This window comes from Seriola dumerili, unplaced genomic scaffold (genome assembly GCF_002260705.1).
Source record: "Seriola dumerili isolate Sdu_G_001 unplaced genomic scaffold, Sdu_1.0 BDQW01000012.1, whole genome shotgun sequence".
Lineage (NCBI taxonomy): Eukaryota > Metazoa > Chordata > Actinopteri > Carangiformes > Carangidae > Seriola > Seriola dumerili.
In genome coordinates this window covers 83,886-102,809 of record NW_019174267.1, presented here as the reverse complement: position 1 = coordinate 102,809, position 18,924 = coordinate 83,886, and the positions used below count along the sequence as shown (strand labels likewise).

At 43.5% G+C, this 18,924-nt stretch overlaps 1 protein-coding gene across 1 annotated transcript in view; it reads right to left on the bottom strand.

Annotated features, from left to right (window-relative positions):
* The window catches only part of LOC111225357 (serine/threonine-protein kinase BRSK2), a 132,108-nt gene that overhangs the window by 48,354 nt on the left and 64,830 nt on the right, over positions 1–18,924 (bottom strand). The window contains exons 3-4 of the mRNA XM_022750175.1: positions 3,337–3,422; positions 1,309–1,449 (exon numbers count right to left, since the gene is read on the bottom strand). Of these exons, the coding sequence (XP_022605896.1) occupies positions 1,309–1,449; positions 3,337–3,422 (227 nt within the window). The remainder of the gene's footprint in view (positions 1–1,308; positions 1,450–3,336; positions 3,423–18,924) is intronic.

The following is an 18,924-nucleotide window of genomic DNA, read 5'->3' as shown; positions in this document are numbered from 1 at the left end:
TATTGAGATAGTTGATCTCTATCCATCTGTCTCACACTGTTTCAGCCTGGCTACACTCTCTCTCTCTCTCTCTCTACGTGAGCCTGATGAAACTGAGCTGTAGATTTTACCTGCTTTTCCAGGTCTAATACACCTGTAATTAGAAACATGTATTGACAACGTTTTGTTGCTCAGACCGTCATCAGGTTATTTTATTTAAAACACTGTCAAATACATTTTTCTAGCTGCATGTGTACTGGATAGTGGGGAGTTTTCTTCTCCGACGCACCTGTCCATTCACAGGTGTGCTTCTCACCTGCTTTCCCCCGGACGTTAGATTTCAGACACAGTTGCAGAGGTCAGGCAGCAGTGATTAATCAGGTGCGTCTCTCCTCCCTCATACTTCGCAGCTAAAGCCAAACAGGCAAATTTAAGCCATATTTTCCCTCTATGTCACCTGAACAAAACACCTGCGTAACACAGTTTGACTGGACAGCAACACAGTACATTTACTTGAGTACTGTACTTATATTTTCAAGTAGCTGTATTTTACTTAGCTTCTGACTTTAACTCCGCTACAGTTCTATGAAGAACTCTTACTTTGAAGCAGCTTTTAGTCAGTGAATGACTTTTCTTTTATTTTGAAAATGTGACAGACCATACACAGTGTTCATAACAGACTCCTCCACTGTCCGTCGTGTTGTTCTTGCTGCATTTGCGTTTTTGAACGGCTCAGTTTGAACTTGGTGGCAGGTTTTAACGATGTTTGACATTTTAGAGGTTCGACAGTCAGTCAGTGTTTCAGTAGCTGTAAATACGCTGTGAAACAAAACAACTATTCACTGACAAAAATTGACTTTTTGTACTTAAGTATTTTTAAAATCAACTAGTAAACAACTGCAACTTAACTCAAGTAAAAATCCGACTGAACAACTTTCACTTCGTATTTGACAGAGAGGATCTGTACTTTCACTCCAGTGACGGAGCTGTGTTCTGTGTCCACCTCTGGCAGTGAGGAAGGAGTGTGAATCCATAGTAAATATTAAAATATGACCCGCTACGTATTTTCAGACCTAGGAGACGCACAACAGAGAGAGAACATTTGGAAATAATATTTTTCCAAAAATTGAAAAGCCTGAGAAACCTGTGTGTGACACAGCGGCCGAACCAAACCACCGATCAACAAATGATCATCTCTGTCGCCTTATTTATTAGATAATAAAACCATGGGAGTCTCTGCTACACACGTGTTGTTTCTTTGATGCTCTGACGAAGAGCTGATGATGATGATGATGATGATGACGACAGCTGAGTGTAAGGATAACAAACCATATGGAGTGGCTGTGGCAGAAGTCCAGGGCGGAGATGATCTGTCTGAAGAACTTTCTGGCCTCTTTAGGTGTTAACCGGCCCTTCTTCACCAGGTAGTCGAAGAGCTCCCCCCCGGACACATGCTCTAGCACCAGATACCTGGAGGAGGGACAGGAAGAGAGCGGGAACAGACCGCAGTGGTCAAACGTAAACCAGCACAGCACCTGGGTAAATACAATTTCCACAGAGATTAAACAGACGTATCAGAGGACGTCGTCTGTTTTGTTTGTCCTCAAAATGAAAAAGGCATTAATGAAATAATTGAGTCATAAACTACAAAGTATTTGGCTGCGACGTGCTGAAGTCACCGTCGATGCATGATGTAAATCCCTGAGAAAATCCTCAGCCTCTGTTGGTTTGTGGTTTAAAATGTTTTATCTGTGTCCTACGTTCATTTATCTCAGAGACGTCGTTGATCCCCGCTCGGCGTGGAGAGCCGGCTCCTCCTGCAGCCCGTCCTCCCCGCCGCCTGATTTATTAGCAGATTAAGGGATCTGCTGGAGCGTTTACCTGTCAGGGCTATTTAAATTAGAAACATGTTCGCGTGTGATTTGCAAGTGTGAAATTTTCTGCGGCAAACTCTTTGCATCCATGATGACCCTCCGTCCCTGTCCCCGCATCATTAAGAAAACAAATTCCTGCTCCATTTGACGGCGGCGCCTTTATCAATTATTGAACGGCGTATTAAGCCACGACGCTGGAGCACAACGGCTGCACGCAGCAGATTAATGTACACAATAAAACAGGGATATATGTTAAAGCTGCACAGTGGCAGGGGGGCATGTTAGACAGTTCATGCTTTAATAAAATCCCAGAGCTCAAACTGCCGCCTCGCTGACGACCGTCCTGAGTCTGACTTAGACATGATTTCATCTTTACACATTATCAGTGTCGTTTGTCAGCCAGAGGTCAAGAGATGTAAACTATGACGGCGAATATTTTTCTATTTCTCCAAAACAAAAACACGTTTTTAATGGAAACGGCGTCTCAGCCTGAGAGTTTCCCGGGACACTGAGTCTGTGATGGTCTTTCCTGATCCGAGGGTCTGAGGACGGAGGGTGCTGTGAGCTGTGCAGGTCGTAACGCGCCTCAAGGCAAATTTGTGAAATTGTGCAACATAAATAAATTGACTTCACCTGACTGATATTTGATAGTCGACATGACACCTAGGGAAAACGCCGTGGAGCCGCCACAGCAGCAGAGAACGTTTACAGGAAATCCTTTATACCGAATGCAATAACTTCGTTGAACTCATAAGCATCATTCACACTGGAGTCATGTCTGCTATTATTGTCTGTACTGTGCATGTTGTGCTTATTGTTGTATTTATTGTTTGTGTGTTAATATGATGTGGATTTAAACAGCCTGTGAGGCCAAAGGCAATTCTTCACATCTGGGGACGATAAAGATCATAATAAAATAAATATTATTGTTGTTGTTGTTATTAAACCAGCGGAGGACTGTGAGTGTGGATGCAGGACCTTTTCACACATAGCGTTACCCATCAACCATCACCTTTTTAACATATGTGAGGACCCAACCTGCTCCACTTGGACAGTAGAGGCCAGTTAGCTTAGCTTGCTAACGTTAGCACTAGTCGTGGCTAGATTTTATGTTTTGTTCCATCAAATCAAATCAAATCAAATCAAGTTAATTCATTAAGCACATTTGACCAAAGTGCTGCACAATAATATACAACGAAAAACACACAACATAGAAACAGCTGACATGTGATGCATTCACTGTCTCATGGTCTGAGACAGACGTGGAAGAGTTTAAATAAAAACACAAAGTGATAGAAGAAAACATGTGGGTTTCAAGATTAGTCTTAAAAATGTCCACAGAAATTTAACTGTTCTTTCTCCACCTGCTGAGTCTTGGTGTGACTGCAGCATTCAGCCGAACACTGAACACTTAACGCTGCATTCAATTTGAATTTTTTAAGAAGACATAATACGAATTGAAATTTTGGTCTTTTGTACTTACAGGTATTTCTTATTTTCGTAGACGTCGTGCAGCTTTAAAACGTGGGGATGCTCTATGAGTTTGAGGATGGCTATCTCCCGCTCCACCTGCAGACACACACACACACACACACACACACACACACACACACACACACACACACACATACACACACAGAGGAAGAAAATACACAGTTATAAAGACACAATCTTCATTTACAGCAAACACACAAACACATAGTACAGTCTGAAAGTCTGATGTTGCCAGAATCTGAAGCCAGGATGAGTAACTGAAACACACACACACACACACACACACACACACACACAGACACACACAGCGTGTATCTGATGTATTAATCATGTCCAGTGGCCCTGGGCTGTTTTCATGCCCTTGTTGTTTGGCGCTCGCTGGAACAAAAACTGGAACATTTAACTTCTGGATCTGGTTCATTTGTAAAGTCGCTGTTGTGTTTAAAGCCTGACACTTCTAGTTTAACACAAACACGTCCGAGCAACACACACGTCGTGCTCTGATAATCAAACGGTGAATGTGAAAACGTGCTGACCTCACAAAATACCTGGATGAGGTCAAATAGGATCACAACAGATCTATGTATGTAGGTCTATGTTGTGTGCACACATGCAGCACTACAAGCAGATTATGTCTGTCAGTACCGACTCTGTGAAGGATAAGCCACAGCAGCACTCTCAAAGCCTCATGGGAGCTGTAGTAGAATAACAGCCTTTTTATCTTAGTTTAAATGTAACGGCCTGTAACAGCGGTAGATATTTATCCACCTGAGAATGTGGAGGTTTAAACCTCAGCATCATGTTTCAGCTTCTCAGTGAGAAAACGACAGTGACGACTCTTTCATCTCCTCGTCGATCAGCTGATCTGCTCCGTCCTGGACTCGGTGATTCAGTCTGTGATAAGAAGCTGAACAAACACGGTGCTCCCTCCACAGCAGCAGCAGCAGCAGCAGCAGCAGCAGCCGACCCCCCCCCACCCCCCCCGACGCTGTGATGACTGAACTGTGTCAATATGTGACGCTGCACAGCGGGCTCTCAGCCATCGCCATCGCCATCATCATCACTCTGACATCTGGCTGCTCCTCGTCCCTGACACAATTTAAAGTAAACGCAGGATTCCAAAATAAGAGCATAAGGACGAAGGACAAATAAAGACACCAGTTTTTCCATCATGTATTAACAAAAAACACCAAAGCAAACCATGAATGTATCCAAAGCCTGATGTATATTATTTCTAATAAGTGTTGATTACACCTCTGAGCTCTTGGGATTTAAAGGACATGTCTGACTATATTCTATTGTTTTTAAACGAAACACCAGAAAAAGACCAAGATATCTTATTCCTCTGTGCCACAGAGCTCCAAACACACCCAGCAGTTAATCCGCAGCTGAAACTAGTCCCCAACAAAAGCCCTGTTTCTTTCTGTTCGAGAAACACATTGTTGCTCAAAATCATGATTTCCTGTCACGTGAGGAAACTGCATAATGTTTAGCAGCAGGCTCCGTCCGCCAGCGGCTGCAGGTGAGTGTCGTGAAGTGAACAGAGGTTTATGAAGAGTGAAAGTCTGGAGCCTGGAGCAGCGTCAGCGCTCACCTGCCTGTTGTGCTCTGGATTTACTGCCAGTTGGCAGCTCAGCAGGTCGCAGGCTAAACTCGGTTTAGACGCCAGCAGTTAGACGTGTTGCGACACTTAGTTTAATGTTTTTTTATTTATTTATTCATGTGGATAAATGGCTGAACAGACAAAGATGTTATTTCTTCCCTGTGCTGCTGTTATACACCGATGTTATTACACACAATCGTAGAGGAAGAACTCCATCAGAGGAGGAGGCGCAGGGGCAACACACACACACAAGCATGGAAACGGACCAGAATGCAATGCAGCTGCAGCAGACGAGTTGGGATGTAAGAAAGGGCTTGAGAATTATTTTTAGGGTTTAGAGAAACTGATAATATCAGAAAAGTAAATGACGGCAAAACAAACACGACAGGGATCCCCTCATAAAAACATCGGTCACACCCGGAACTCAAATCTTCGTTACTTTATACTTTTATATTTTACTCTTATATTTTAAGTTCTGTGTTGCTCTTTGTGAAAAACTGATTCCTGTAATAGTTGAGCTGAAAAACTAAGTTCAACTTCATCTGTTGAATTAAGAGGGATGTGATTTACATGGATGATTGTGGTGCAGCTGTACAGGTGACAGTGAATACGGTGAAATATAATGAATAAAATCCAGTCTGACCATCAAAGAAATTATAATATAATAATAATAATATAAATGTATTAAATAGGAGTAACGAGGTGTTAATTAAATGGAACCCTGGAGGCTTCACCACTTCACTACTTTATCAATACTAGTTTGTTGGAAATGTCGCATCAGTCTTCCACATGTTCCTGATGAGAGAATCAATCAGGTGATCACACTAATCCTTCGACCAATACATCCTATTGATTTCAGATTGTCATCAGTGCTGGGATTTAAACTGTGAGACACACAAACGTTATCAGTCATCTGTCAATCAGTGCTCGTCCCGTCCTCGCCACTCGTCTCCCGCCCTTTTCTCTGAGTCATCCCCCGGTGTCCCCGCTCGGTGGCGATGTGACAGGTCTGACGGGCCGGACGCGAGACAGAAGACACCAGAAAATGAAATTTCATTTCCATCAAAGCCGCCGGTCTTCAAAGGTCTGTCATGGCCAAGTGACGGTGGCCGGCAGCAAATAAATAATAAAAGAATTTCCTTTAATCTTTGGCCCAGTGGTTTTCCCAGAGCAGACTGTCACACCAGCCTCTCATCCTGAAACTCTTCTCCCACAGAGGAAGAAGAATTCAAGAGAATTCTAATACCAACGCCACACAAAAGATCTTTCAAGGCTCGCTGGATAAACTGGAAGAGTGAATGACAAGACTTTCACAGAACAGCAGCGACACAACAGCTTTAAAGTGCTAATACTGGCCTAGATACAGAGGTGACATCACAGTTTCCACAGTCAGTACAAACTTGGTATCTTTGTTAATGGTCCAGAAACAATCTCCGTCCAGACTACCACACCTGAAAATGCATACGTACCCGAACCATCACGTACACCGGGCATGTGCGAAAAACAGGAAACAGGAAGCAGATTGTCGACTCTGCAGTTGATTAGTTGCAAAAAATACTACGAATGAGGAACAACGAGGAGGAGGACAGCTGTGGTGGTAAAATGTAGAATTTACCTCAACAGCTGCTAGTGAAGACAACAAGGTCAGTAACACTGTGATTCAATATCAGTGTTGTATTCACCACTGGTAGTGCAGGCTGATGAGAGCCAATCAGGAGAGACCATGGGTGTGACCTCATCGTTTCCAAAGATCTCAGTTTCTGTCCGTCCAGACTACAACACAACCCCAGAGTTTTCAAAATAAACCTGGTCCAGCAGAGTTTCTAAAGGTCTCCGTTCGTCGGTCCCGGAGTCGAGCCTGAACCCTCTGCAGTCTGTGGAGCTGTTCGAAAAGATTCAAGTTCAGTCACTTCAGGGAGATCAGTTGAGGAGTCGTGGTCAACTTTTATTCTGATAAACACCAACAATCATCGACTGGATCACTCCACGTTATTTTTATTTCTCTCTTTTTTTTTCCTGTTTTTCCATCCGTGACTTTTCATTATCATCCGAGTCTTTCTTACGTGTGACCGTGAACCTGTTTCCTGATCAGGAAGCAGCCAAACACACATTGTGACTCTTAACGACGTCCATGTCAGCTGATCGTTTGTCCCCCTGGCTTTGAGTTTGTGACATAACAGCACTTTAGCGCTGCAGTGTTTGTCCGCAGACAGATTCCCAGGTGTGACACAATGACTCATATGTGGCTGCAGGTGCAGTGCGTCAGCCCCTCCCCCCGCTATCAGATCTAATTACCCTCATTTTCATCTCCTCACACAGCCGTGCACACGCATGGCAGAGGCTAATTAACACATGTACAAGGTAAACAGACATTCAGCCCCCTGCCCTCCCTGTATGAGCAGTGATGCCGACATTTATTAAGCTCGATTATGACCCATTTGGTTTTTTAATGGGTTGTAATAAAGTGTGTGGGTGTGGAGGGAGGGAGGGCCTGGGGGAGGGGAATCAGCTGTAACATAGGTGGTGAGTCCACGACTGTAACTCCTACAGCTCAGGTCTGAAGGATTTCAGAGGAACCCTTCAGTCTGTCGGTCGGGGTGCGGTGATCTCCTCTGAATCTTAACTAATCCTGCACCACTGTCCCCCACTCACCTCAATTATCTCAGGCTCATCGTCTCTGTTGAGACGAATTAGCAGAAATGTTTCCAGCTGTGTTCACTCTCATTAAAAAGGCATTAACATATAAGCTTTTATCATGTTAAGTCATGCATAATGCAGATTGGAGGAGAAAAGGAAGTGAGCGCTTTAGATTAATGGGAGTTTGATAGATTCATTTAAGGCAGTTATTGCTTAAGAATATATGAATGTATCGGACCGATATCAGAATCGTGTCCAATGTTTCTGTGACGAATCACAGCCCAGGATGTTAGGAAGTGGACGAGGTCAAGTGGCAGCTTACGGGACCTTATCTGCCACAAGCATCATCTTTTTCAGAAGTCGCCACATGCAGATAACGAAGAAAAGCATCATTAAGAACGGTGGCGTCGTACATTAAATAAAAAAGGACAGAGGACAGAGGGCTGCAGATCAGCCGTGAGTCAGATGATCTGATCAAATAATTTTGATAGATTAAAAGGGGGAATCAATATGAGTGAAAACAGTTTTAATAGTTTAAAGTTTTATGTGGCTCTACAGGTTTGATAAGAGAGAGTGTATTTAATATCCAATTTCTGATTTTAGAAGCTTTATGACGACTGAGGGACGCTCGTTTCCCTCTTTGATCATTTGATAAATTGTGTTTTAACTTGAGGCAACATTGATTTTTCTTTACTGTATAATTTTAATGTAGCTTTTGGAGTGCATCAGTCTGACGCTGTGAAAGTTGATATACAAATTAAGTTTGATTGACTGTCGGGACGTCACAGGAAAAGAGATTGAACATCCAGCTGCAGCAGAAGAAGTGCAAGAGTTCAGCCTAAATAAAAAACAGTGGAAAAACCTTGATCAGTATGAATTAAACGAGGCTGTATGTGATCAAACACTGAGACAATGACGCCTCTGTACAGGACATGTTTTCACTCCCGAGCTCTGACTCGGACTCGTGTAGTGGAGTCCGAGGTCCGGCTCCTGTGGTGAGTTCATCAGAGTCTCACAGGTGTAAATGAGCTGATTAAACCTCTGTTCACCTTCGCAGCGTCTCTTGGCATCTGAGCTCCAACAGGAAGTCTTTTATCTCCGCACGCACACGCACACGCACACACACACACACACACAGAGTTTGTGTCCGTTAGTGTCACTCCACACTGAGCTGTGACTCTCAGACTGCTGAACACACCTTCACCTGAGGTTAGTGTCAAACCATCCACAAGTCGTACACAGCGGAGACATCCTCTCTCCCGTCCGCTCAGACTACACTGGTAATGTGATCTCCCAGAGTGCAGCAGGTCTCCCCCCCGGGGGGTCTCCTACCGGTTGGAAGTGTCCAAAATATTTTCATCATGATCAGACGCAGCGGTTGTCGTCCTCCGTCTGGGCGTCTGAGCTCCATGTGCTCTCTCTGAGTGCCTGGAGGTGGAAGTAGCGCAGCATCTCTGCCAGACAGGTGGTGCTGGAAGCTCGGTGCATGACATTACTTGTGCTCTTCTCTCCGTCGTTACCAAGACAGCGTGTTAACACGCTTCAAAGTCTTCGTGTCAGTCAATCCCGCCTCACGACTCAAAGCCACGTTGAATCTCTTTCGTGGAGCAGTGAATTGTGCTTCATCCGTTTTGCAGATTCCTATTCTCTCTGTTCTCTAAAAGGTCGGCTCTGTCAAGGTGATTTGCAATCGGTGTGTGCTGCAAAACCAAGTGTAAGAAGCTCCACTCCATCAAGAAGCGCATTTACGTGTGAATTTTATGTTTTTCCTCAAGTGAATCCGGATCACTGTGGATCCAATAGAAACTAAGGCCCAAAGCTCAGCTGTTATAGAAGCTGCTGCTCATATCTACAGTCTGTTTCTTTTGGTCACTGGCAGGAGCTGATGATTTGTCCAGTCTCCAACCGAAACACTGCAGATGACGCACAGATCCAGCTGCTGACGAGTTAAGAGAAAATAGCTTACTTCAGGCTTAAGGGTTGAGACGGTCGTGACTGAAAGAGAAGAAGATCTCTTGTCCTTCCAAAGCAGTTAAGTGCAATTTGGTTGATTCATGCCATCAGCTTTAATTACTTTGTGCACTTAATGCTGACGTCTGCAACTGTCCCCAAGTCGTTGGCTTGGATTTTTTAAATGATGCAGGAACCAGAGCCACTTCTTGTTGATTAAGTGTGATATTCCTGGACAGAGTGCAAAACAAATTGCTTCGTTATATTTTTTTGGCAACGTCAAACTCCACAGGTAGTTCATCATCAGTCGAGAGGTGGTCAGATGAAGTGGTGAGCCTGGCCAGGTTTGTCCAGATTTCTTTTCTCCTCTTCATCTTTAAATTTCTGACATGTAACCAGTGATAATTCAAAGCCAAGTGTGAAGTCAGACAGCTGGAGAAGACCGATGGTGACCGATCTGAGGAGTTCCGCCATACGGACGGTGACTCGGGCCGAGCAGCACGAAACGTGTTCGTTCAGAGTGAATCCAGTTTGTGACACACGGTCTAAACACACGGACGGACTGACCGAACCATCCAGCCACTTAAACAAGTTTGAGAATCCGACACTCGTTTGAAGCTCGATCCTTCGTGGAGGATGCCAACTGTGTGTGAATCCACACTGATGAAAAGTGACTCATTGCCAACAGAAACTTTTTAAACGAGGATAAATATGCTTAATATACAGTTCAACTCCAGCTTCCTATTTGCTGTCTTTGGCTCCGTCCAAGCGTCGACCTGTCAGTCACCTAACACTGTCTATTCAGATATGAATGAAACAGACTTTTACTTTTGGAAGCCTTGCACCCTGGGAGTCAAGACAAAAAACAAAAACAAAAAAAAAACAGACACTTTCTAAGAGACTCATTAATCTTTTGTCCTGATGAGTTCACTGGCAGAGTTTCATCCAGCCGTGGCCGCGCTCCAACCGTGAGTCAGACGGTATAAAAAGTTTTTTATTGTATAAAACAAACGCACTCAAACACCTCCAAACTTCAGCAGTGAGAGGTCTGGGGTGACCCTTATTGATTTCTGGCAGGTGTTACATTTGCACCCTGCTGATACTAATTTTCCTCCAGCCCACTGAGGAGCTCAGAGCTCCTGACTCATGGCAACACTTCTCCTCCAGTCGACGCCTCCACGCGTGATAGCTCCTCTTAATGAATTATGAGGATTGACTCTGGTAACCGCGCGCTGCTTCCAAATCCCTATTTAATTGAAACACGATACAGAGCTGAGGGGCACGAGGGGTGATAAATTAGAACATCCGCTCAGTAATCAAACCGCCATCTGTTGCTATAACGTCGGGACGATCCTGGAAGAGAGGAGGAGAGCGGAGGAGGAGGAGAACCCGTCCGTTCCGGTGTCCAATCACAGCCGGGCGGCAGCGGTGAGATCAAACGTCCGCTGTCGACCGCTTCGCGTGGTTCGTTCAGAGGAGAGGGAACATCCAGGCGTTTTATGAGGCAACGCAAATCCACTCTGAAGAAGGACAGGAAGAGCAGGTCGGCTCTGTGACACGGTAATATAACCAGAGAGGGAGAAGGGAGAAGAGGAGAAGGACGGAAGGAAAGGAAATATGAGAGACAAGAAAGGAAAGGAGAGGGGAGAAAGGAAAGGAGAGGAGAGGAGAGGAGAGTAGGGAAAGGAAAGGAAACGAGAAGAGAGAAAGGAAAGGAAAAGAGAAGAGAGAAAAGAAAGGAAAGGAGAGGAGAGAAAAGAAAGGAAACGAGAGGCGAGGAGAGAAAGGAAAGGAAACGAGAAGAGAGAAAGAAAAGGAAACGAGAAGAGAGGAGAGGGAGAGACAAGAAAGGAAAGGAGAGGAAAGAAAGGAAAGGAAACGAGAAGAGAGACAAGAAAGGAAACGAGAGGAGAGAAAGGAAAGGAAACAATAAAGGGAAGATGAAGAAAAAGAAAAATGGTAAGGGAAAGAACGAGTAAGGGGAGAAAGAGTGGAAAGGAAAGGAGAAGAAAGGAAGGAGCAGGGAAAGGAGAATAGAGGAGAGCCAAGAGAGAATGGAAATTAATTGGCAGGTAAGAACAGGAAAGGAAAGAAAGAGACAGACAGGAGAGGAGAGCGGAGCAGCTCAGCCTATCAGCAGGCAGCGTCTCCTCAGCTTGTCCTGCGGCTGCTGCCGGTGCCGCTGGGTAATGACCAGGCGGCGAGCCCGGTTTGAGCCATACGTACGTCTGGTGGCGAGTGAGACGGCGCCAATAACAGCCTCCTGTGACTGCATCAGGCAGAATACATCAACAGCAGACATATGGGGGGGGGGGGGGGGGGCTGATGTGATGACGAGCAGATTAAGGTCAGCGCTGAATCATGGGAACGGGGCAGATGCTCTCTTCTCCGGTGGATTGCAATCAGTGTCCTTTCACTCATCTGTCACCGCCGTGTCACCCAGAAGACGTCCACAACGACGACGTGATGAAAACTCAGAGCAGGACACACCTCCACCTCCTCCTCCTCCTCCACCTCCGTGTTTACAGTGATGGTTCGGTCTGTTCTGACTCAGAGAAATTATATTTACATACAACTCATTTTCAACAGGGATTAACGTTTTCTACTGACGTGCAGTTGCTGCTTCACAGAATCGACCTGTTCCAACCGACGCCTCCTCCTGTTGCACTTGTTCTCCCCGTGTCTTCACAACGTTAAAACAAACTTATCAGGAGCACATGTACCCACCGATGTTTCAGTGTGGGACGTGTGCGGACTGTTAATTAACATGTTCGACAAGTTGCAAAAATGTGGCTGGAGGCAGTGGCGTAGCAAGAAATTGTATTTTCGGCCACTATAAAAGTTAGTCATCTTTTCTTCTTTATTTTATAACAACTTCAATCTTAATTTAAAGCTCTCAGCTAATGCAATAACAGCAACGCACCGCCCTGTAAAACACGCTCAACCAACACACACACACACACACAACAGTGTAGGCAAAAACCCAGCGTCGATTATATCCTGCTGAGACTAAAGTATTTTTACCTGCAGAACCAGCAGTAGGAAGCCAGTAGTGCACCGTGTGGACTGCAGCATTATTAAAAAGGTCTCGGTTCAGTTTAGGGATGTGAACCGTGATCCTGACCTTTGCTCACATGAATGCAGCGCTTCAGTCGCTCATAAAAAAGAAGTCCACTCGTCCACTGCACAGTCAGTCGCCGTTAAAGGAAAACTATGAGTTATTATAACTTGGGTTTTAGTTTTGTTTTTTATCAGTCAGTCAGTAATAATAACATGCACTGAGCATTTTACCACACTGTACTAGGAACTATAATTAAAGTGACGTTAATTGGAGGGGAAGTCGCTGATGCTGCTGAAAGAAGTTCAAAGGGTCGACGAACACGAGCAGTCAGACCATCATCATCATTATTATTATTATTATCATTATTATTAGGAAGAGAAAATGAATAAAGTTGTTACTGAAACTGATGGTTATAAACACCAGAGTACATTTTCTCCTTTTAAAACTCTCACATGACATCCTCCTCACAGAGAGGCAGCAGGAGCTCATATTGGCTGGAGTCTGGCCAATCAGAGCTCCTGCTGCCTCTCTGTTTGTGTAAGTTGTTAAATTAAAGAGAGCTGTTGTCACACAACACCAAGTGTGAAAGTTAAATGGGGGAACATTGACCGTGAGATGCAGCAGAACAGACACAACAACATAAACAGAACGACAAACATTTAAATTTAAATTTGCTGTTCCAGTTCAAAGTGTCATTATCGTTTCTGTATTTAAACACAGACTGAGGGAAAAGAACATAATTATTAACTGGTAAAATGATGATTTTCTTTTTCTAGTCAAATATTAAATAGATAATTTAAATGCAAATTAGAAATATATATGTAATTACTTTTTTTCTTTAATGTAATATTTTTTTTATTTGATAACAGCTGAGCATCAATCAGAGATAAGGAAGCGGTTCCTCTGTCATCATGGATCAGGTGTGACACCAAACACAATGTTGTCAGAGATGCTAATCTCGACACACACACACACACACACACACACACACACACACACACACACACACACACACACACACACACACGCAGCAGAGGCACTGGGTAGAATCAACACGGTTAAGTCAGTATTGACACCATTAACACGACCAGCCACTCGTTGAGGAGATGAAATGAGTCCAGTCAGGCATGAGGGGGCTGCGGTCGACCTCTGAAGAGCTGAGACGCACAATCTGCTGCACTTCAACTGGAAAAAGAGATTTAATCACACATGCACGCGCACGCACGCACACATACACACACACACACACACACACACACACAGACACACACACACACACACCCACACACACACACACACACACACAGACACACACACACACACACCCACACACACACACACACACACACAGACACACACACACACACACCCACACACACACACACACACACACACGCACAAACACAGACACACACCCTCCAGTGCCTCATGCCGGTCTTGTACTTTCATGATCACCACACAAGTGTTCCCTCAGGACTAGACTGAACACACACACACACACACACACACACACACACACACCAAAAACTGTACACCATCATTGTTTGACATTCACAGTTTAAACAGCTTGAACCGGAAATTACAATTTCATTTCTTTTGCCACGTGTGGTTGTCAAGAGCATCCTGATTACTCTCCGATAATCAATACCTGTTATAGGCTACTGTACTGATGCTGAATGACATCACATTCACACACACTGCTTCACAAACTCCTCTGTTCTAATTAAATTAAGTAAAATGCGTGAGTGTGAGTCTGATAACGTTGACTGTAGCTGTCCTCTGTTAGCCGCTCATGCTAGCACCTCAGGATCCCCCCACCTGTGTTTGGTCTAACGAGACTGTCCATTAGCCGCATCGACACTCTACTGTAAATGCCAGCTTTGACATCTGGATGCCAGGCGGGGTGACGCTGCCTGCGCCGTGTAAGTTGCTGACCTCTGAGGTGGCGTTGTAAATGTCAGGCTGCTCATCTCACCGGGAATCTCTCACACGTACACTCACAGATGGCGGATACAGGAAGCTTGTAGGGACATATACAAGGCTGGACACACAGTAATGTGTTACATGATAATGTTTACATTAGCACACGACAAAGAAAGCAGCAGCACAGTGGAAATCTGAAGGATTTTTAGCCGTGTTAGCATTTTAGCTTTGCTCTGCTAGGCGAGGAACGTCTTGGTTTTTATTTCGGCGCGCCATTTTTAACGGGTTAAAGCGCAACACATCTCATATCTCGCGGCAGCGTCACATGATCTAGAGATTCGTTTTTCACGTGTGACGCGTCTCCAAGTAAAAACAGACTGAGAAAAAGCTGTTGATGTCACATTCACATCATAGCAGCAACATTTCCCCACAGTTTCTGTCTTGGCTGAATGAAAAAATGTCTGTCTTAACCATCTTAGCAGCTCCGTGTGGAGACAGAGACGTTTTAGTGACATTTTCTGTCAAAAGTAAATCAGAAATTAATTTATAATGAACAGAAATCCAACATTCAAGTAACCTGCCATGTAATATGTCACTGATTTCCATTAATTTCAGTAAAAAAAAGTGAGATGATTTGTGCTCCGGAGTGAAATCTGATCTGAATGTCTGTGGGATGACGCTGTCGGCACCTTCAAAAATAAATATTACTATATGTAGACAAATGACTCATGTGATTGTTTCCTGATCTGTCAATGCTCGGGTTTCGGTTCAGTTAGCTTCAAGTCCAAAAACCTCTTTGTCAGGGACGGATCGTTAGGAGGTGGCAGGAGATCTGTGAGCTCCGACAACCTCTGTTCCTGATAGACAAGAGTCAAAACTCATTTTTTCTTTCTCAGCTAAACATAGACATTGTTTTTTTTTTTTTTCAAAGCATCCGAAAAAACAAGCAATGCTGTTTTTTCCCATGAGCGCCGTCTCCTTTTCCTTTCAATTACACCAGAAACCGTTTAGTTCAGCCAATGGGAAAACTTGAAGCTTTGGATATAAACTGCATCAGTCATGGATAAAAATCTAAAAAAGAAAAACACAAAAACAAAATGTATTTATATGGTAATGGTTTGAGTTATTCCTTTAAGAGGTTCCATGTGTAACAATGAACAAGGGAAATGTAAATGTGTCTTGTATTGTGAGGATACATTCATATGCAAAACCTCAAAAGAATTCATCCAGGGCTTCGCAAACACTGAGAAAAAAAGAAGCAAAAAGAAAAGAAAAGAAAGGAGACAAAAAGAAAAAGTGAACCTGCAGCACTCTGAAAATGTCAAACAAAATGGGACAAAATGGGGTCTCTTCAAAATGCCAGCTGAAGCAGGAGGAGCAGCGCGGAGGTGAACGTCATGTTTTAAACTCCGTCAAAACTTCTGTTTTTATTATTCTTATTCTTTATATATATATATATATATATATATATACTAGTCCATGTAAAAATATATATATATATATATTTTAAGGTGAGACTTCATTGTGAGAGAGAACACAACGGCCATAACTCAAGCTAATAGCCGCCTGTTGCCATGACAACAGGGGCCCTGGCATCTTCTAAAATAAGACAGAGGCAGGAAAAGATTAGAGGAAGCTGGTGCTGCATGGGGCAACCCCCCGTCACACAGACAGAGTGGGGGGGTTGGGGGGGGGGGCATCGCACACAGCAGCGTCAGCAGATGGAGAGAAGAGGCAGAGCTCTGATACGAGCGAGGAGAGCGGGAAAAAAAAAAAAAAATCATTTCAGCCGAGCATCTGCTGCCTTCATCTCCTCCGCTCACATCTAATTACAAACACAACAATCTGATTGGTGATAATCTGGTGGAAATGAGAGCGGGAAACTAACAATACACCAGTGTTTGTGTAACGACTCTGAAGCTTCACTCATATAAATGATGCCACAGTCGATTCGACGGCAAAAGAAAGAAAGTTGGATCCAGAAAAAGTGACCAGCAGTGGTCACTAATTCAAACTCTGAGGTCGGTGCGATGTCATTCTGCCACGGGGGCGGATGTGGCTCAGTAGGTCGGTGGACGGTCGGCGGTTTGATCCCCGGCTCCTCCAGTCTGTGTGTCAAAGTGTCCCTGAACAAAAAACCTCGGCGTGATCTTTGATTCGGAGCTAAATTTTAAATCTCATTCATTAAATATGGTTTTTAGTCATTAGTCACTTTATTTTATTGTAATTATGCTCTGAATTGTATTTTATTCTATTTTACTTTTTTCTTGTATTTTATTATATCTTATTTATTCCTTTATTATTCATTTTCTTACGTTTTTTGTTTGCTAATGTTATTACAGCTTTTTAAATCCATTGTATTGTATCTCATCAGTTTTCTCACTTGATTTGTCCTTTTTCTTTTTAGCTCATCGGTGTGTGAAGCTCTTTGAACTGCACTAACTTGTATGAAAAGTGCTGTACAAATAAAGTTTGATCGATTGATTGATTGAACACCAGCCCCACTGAACCCCAAACTGCCTCTAGGACTTGAAAGGTAATAAATAAAGTGAAGTATGTACACTCCAGTCGTTTCTGCTCTTTCCCAATAATTTCACCAGCTGTGTTTTGTTCTTGCCCCAATACCAAGTGCACAAAATATATATTGTGTATAAAAGTAAAAAGGCTCAATCGTCCAAATACGGAACTTTTTACCAGGAAAAAGATTAAACATTTGATTTGCAGAGGGACGGCAGCTTTTATGTTTAAGGAGTTTTACAGTGCAGTGTCTCGGCTGTCTGCAGTAACCCAGTTTCAGCCGGCTCGTCTTTATTTAGACATTTATATTCTTCTTTCATTTAAAGTTGTTTCTTTCATGTGTATGAATCAAATCAAACTCTAATGTGTCAGTTTAATGTCAGTTAAAGCTAACCATTTAGTTAACCCTCTGACTCATGTTACTCCCTGTAACTTCAATATAATTTAACAAGGAGTCAAACTTGCAACCAATCAGCTACGAGCTCGCTTCTCTGACCGTTAAGTGCCACTGATTTCTTTCAAACTGACTTTAAAGTTGTCGTGACATATCACTGATGAGATGTTACTGCTCTTCACAATTGAACCCCAGTCTCCACTCACAGTAACATCAGTGTTAACGACCAATTATCTGCCAGAGTGAACAGCAGAGAGACGAGGACCAACAGTCCCCCACACACTCTGCTCATTAGGATGAAAGGACGGCTAACAGCAGAAAGCTAAAGCTGCACTGACAATGAATGGTCTGGTTACATGTTCTCTCTTTCTCACACACACACACACACACACACACACACACACACACACACACACACACACACACACACACACACACACACACACACAGATATGTAATTGTCATGTACTTAAGGTGTGGACAGAAGCAGTGGTCTGATGCACAGACTTTCTCTTCACAAAATTAGCTGCTGCTGATCAAAGCAGGTCCAATCTATTTGAAACCTTCACAATGACACACACACACAAACACACACACACACACACACTTTGTGTATCCTTTCCTGCTCATAAAGCTGTTGTGATGAGCCTGTCTTGTCAAAAATATCTTCAGATAACAGTATCTAAAACACTGCTAATTATACACAGAAATGTACTGAGGCTAAAGTGTGTGTGTGTGTGTGTGTGTGTGTGTGTGTGTGTGTGTGTGTGTGTCAGAGAGAATATGAGAAAATATAAAAAGGCAGAAAAGTGTAATAAATGCTGCCAAATCAGTATTTAGAGACTCATTTTACATCATATAAAAGAGCAAAATGAAGCTTCCATCACTTGGATCAGACGATTCCTTCACTTTGTCATACAGGATTTTTCAGAAAATGACTTTGTAAGGTTTCGTAGTGAGGAGTGTTAGGAGGTGTTAACTGCCACCACAGTCGCTCCATCCCTCTGAAAACTGCCGAGCCGTTTCCTGCCGTTGTTAGGTTTGTTTAAAGCTGCACAAATCTTTATTCTAATATCAACAATGGATCAAATTATTGTGTAAGGTGTGGTCCATCCACAGAGCGTCATCACAGACTCTGATGATGATGATAATAATATTGTTGCGTTCACTGCATGTGAGAAAATCTGTTTTTCTTAATTTGGTCGAACTGACCCTTTAATATCTTCCAGATTTAAATTTATTCCACACACTTCCAGCATGAAATACACCGACTGCTGCTCATGAGTCACACAGGAAGCAGGAACTGTACAGGTGACTCATCCGGCCTGATCCAGCTGCATCCAGCTGTTTGCTCAAGGTGCAGCTGGACAGTGGAGTGCGTGGTGACAGTAATAACTGTGCCAGTTCAAACACCTGCTCTGTGTTTGAACATCAGAATTTCCAGTCACTTTTTCTAGAGGGTTAAAAAAATGCTGTTTGTGTAAGAACATTA